General features: G+C 37.4%; 1 protein-coding gene across 1 annotated transcript; it reads right to left on the minus strand.

Moving 5' to 3' along the window:
* Positions 1 to 552: 552 nt before the first annotated feature.
* On the minus strand, positions 553 to 2,369 carry LOC119643169 (N-acetylgalactosamine kinase-like). Its single transcript, XM_038042514.1, has 4 exons — positions 1,977 to 2,369; positions 1,173 to 1,906; positions 900 to 1,098; positions 553 to 826 (listed from the first exon to the last, which is right to left on the minus strand). Exons 1-4 carry the CDS (start codon positions 2,282 to 2,284, stop codon positions 628 to 630), a joined length of 1,440 nt encoding a protein of 479 aa, XP_037898442.1. The 5' UTR covers positions 2,285 to 2,369; the 3' UTR covers positions 553 to 627.
* Between the last annotated feature and the right edge of the window lie 1,287 nt (positions 2,370 to 3,656).

Here is a 3,656-nt window from a genome sequence, read left to right on the forward strand (position 1 = left end):
ACATATGTAAGTAGTACTGACAATCATCCTAAAAGCCAAGCTTAAGTGCCATTACCCTTAGAATTTGATAATGATCGAGATGCAAAACTCGGCAAGTTTTTCATCTACCTCCCTTCATATGCGACCTATTGTACCACGTGAGATCGCTTTATGGTTTTATTGAATGCGATCACATCAGCACAGCTTTACTGTACTTTAATTAAAATCTAGAATCTTCAAGAACTTCTCAACTGATCATTTGCATTCGTCGTTCAGCAAATTGATAATTGGTGCCCATCACAAGGCAAATACTAGTTCGAACGACCAGAGAAATAAATGCAAAGTCTTAAAGCAACGGTTTGTTTGAAAAGTCTACCGCACGCGAAAATTTGAACTCACGACCATTGGAGTTGTTCAGTCGAGATAGCCTACCCAGCCTACTCGGCCACTGAGGCGAACTTTACCATTTGTTTAAGCGATGCGTTTACTTAACCAATTCCCGGTACTTGCCAATGCTTATTTCCTCTGACTCCTTTTGACTCCTTTTCCTTTTGTATAAATCTTTCATTGAAATTTGCTTTACTTTCTGTATTCATGCTTTAAACAATTACATAATAATTAGATAACAAATACGACTCTTATATTATATCAAACATATGAAGACAAAGTAAAAATATCGGCACCTTCGCGTGGGCAAGTAGCAAAAATGACATTTTGAAAATCGTTTAATTGCAGTTCGTCGAAGATTGGCTCAGGTAATTCGGAATAGTATTTCTCTTTTAAAGTTGCCATGTATTTGTGAGAGATCTCTACGGAGTCGCACAAAGCCACTATACAACCGCCCCATCTAAACAAGCGAGAAGTGAAACAAGGGTCTTTACAATTTAAAATGCATGATATCTACGGCGATATATAATTACCCAGCTCCTGTAAGCCTGGCACCTACACCAAATTCATCGGATATTTCGACCAGCCTATCCAAATTCGCGTGAGAGCATTCGAATTGGGTTTTTAAACTTTCGTGAGATTGCCTCAGTAAATGCGATAAAGTTTTCAATTTTGATTCTACTACGCTGTCATCGGAGCAAATCTTACGGAATCGTTGTACTCGCAAAGATTCTAAACGTAAAATTTTTAAAAAGTAAAGAACATTATAAGAGAATGATGATCGAGGCAAATGTAATGTTAATTACCTTGTATTACATGTAATGCTCTGGGTCTTAACTTGAATGTTTGCATGTGATGCGTGTGCGCGTAAAGGAATTCATTTTCAAATTCATCGTTATCTACCGAAAATATCCCGCATAGCTCGGCGCGTGTGTAATGATCTTTTTTCAAAAGATTCCTAGCGATATCTTCCAAGTCGCTTAAATCGCATTTTAAGAAATCTTGCAGTTCAGCAAGTTTTGTTATCATCTTCCAGTTATTGAATTTCTTATGAAAAGCAATTAAACGGCAAGCTAAGCGACATTCCACAACGCGCTCATTAAACTCTGAAGTGGTAGCTTTATTGATTTGCGTCAAACTGTTCGCGACGACGAAGCAAGCTCCCTGAGGTAAATGTAATGAGGTAGTTTTCAGTTCGGGATAAAACTCAATAAATTGGGCGCATCCCTCTTTGGCCAAATAAGCGATAGCTTGATCCATACCCCCGCCTTGTGTACCAATATAACGTTCGCATTGAGCCGAAATCCCAGCCAATCGCTTACGATCCAAGCAAACTCCATGAACTTTCGCCGTCGCTAAGACGGCTGAACTAACCAAGGCACTTGAACTCGATACACCCGATGCGGGTGGTATATCGCCACTTAAGGCTACAGTCATCCCGTAGAGCCTCTGATCGCCGCTTAAAATTTCAAAAATACCCTTCACGCCACATAAATAATAATTAAACCAAATAGGTCCACCGGTTTGTGGTAAATTTATTCTAAAAATTAAAAAAATTGAGTACAAAAATTTTCAAATTTTTTATTAAAAAAAAAAGAAGAAGAATTTACTTGATATCACTCAGTTTACAATCGAAATTCGGATATTTGTGATTTTCTAAATTCCGTAGACTTATCAGATTGTTATTCTCATCGATGCCAACAGCTAAAATCATGCATTGATCGATGGCCATTGGTAGCACAGGATAGCCAGAATAGTCGACATGTTCCCCAATTATATTCACTCTAAATGCGAAAAAGGTACGAAAAGTGTAGTAAAACAAGAGTTCATTAGTTATCCTTGCACAACTTGTCAAAGTATCGCGAATAAAATGTTTAGCAATTCGTTCGTTATCTTTACATCGACATGCTTGAACCATGCCTCTTACATGATATTTACTCGTAATATGAAAGACGAAAATTTGTTTTGTCCATAAACTTAAAATCCAATTTCATTAATTTAAAGTCATTAAAATGAGGCGGAAGGGCGGAAGAGCGGAAGGGGAAAAATTATATTGCTTTTCTTCTAAATTATGGATTGGCTCGTGCAATTTATTTTCGCACTTAACTTGACGAGAGGGGTCAAAGAAGAATCTGAGACCGGTTTGCTTGCATTTAATTTATGTATAACGAACGGACAAAGAGACAAATCACCAGGACTAAGTCGTTTTTGGTTAGCGAAACTGAACAAAAATATTGCTCGATGCATATCTAACCTATCCTCTGCAGTAAGTGATATAGTAGAGTAAGGCCGACTGTGAATACCCTACCACTTGTTTCGCCTAACACACTCCGCCAACTATCTCGGCCATAAAATATAGAAATTATGTCCTCCTTCTGCCATATGCAAGCTTGCTTTTCACATGAACCCTTAAATAGACCAAAAAGAAGGGCAACTGTTGTATGGAACTGTTTAAAGCCTTAAGCGCTTCGGTAAGAATGATTGTACCCAAAAGGTTCAAAATGCACAACACGGTCCATTTTTATATCAAATTATTATTATGGATCAATTTTCATCAGAAAATATTAAGATCTAAAGTTTTTCGTGAAAATTCTTACATAGGGTAGGATACAAAGAAGAGATCGAGGTGATCCAAATTTGGTACAGTTAATTTTTTTTTTATTTTAAATTACTTGAATTATGATCTGATGTCAATGCTCGTTATATGAGAGGGGATTCAAAAAATTGCCGCAGCCCGTCCATAATTTTCACAAAAATCTATAATACCGAAATACTATTACTTAGTCACTTTCAAAACAGGGCGATGTAGGGCGAGAGAGTGGTCGAAAAAGTGGACCGATCTGAACCGTTTTCGAAACGCGTTCGTCCTTGGGTCAAAATTTGTCAGTGTACTAAAATTTCATTAGAATATCCCAAGACTTGCGACCTTTAGCTTCAACACAATTATACATTGACTCTGCAAATGGTTCTGAATCGACCGGTATAAAAGGTGGGTCTATCTTAAGCCTTTCTGCGTTCCCAGTGCCACAAGTGGTGCACGGCCATGTATAAATAGGCTGAACTTACTATAAGGAATTTCGAAATCAAATTATTGTGTTGTACCGATTTTTGTCATAAAATACTAAAAATTATATCTTGACACTGCGTTAAGTTTTGTCTTCTTTTTCTTTTTTGGGAGGGGGGGTAAGAAAGTTTATGTGCTAGAATGCCAAGAAATGTTGCAAGTCCCTCTACATTTTCCGCTTACATTGTATTTTTGCAAAATAGGAGCTTTTAGCGATTTTCTTCGA

The sequence above is a fragment of the Glossina fuscipes genome, unplaced genomic scaffold (genome assembly GCF_014805625.2).
Source record: "Glossina fuscipes isolate IAEA_lab_2018 unplaced genomic scaffold, Yale_Gfus_2 58205, whole genome shotgun sequence".
Taxonomy (NCBI): Eukaryota; Metazoa; Arthropoda; class Insecta; order Diptera; family Glossinidae; genus Glossina; species Glossina fuscipes.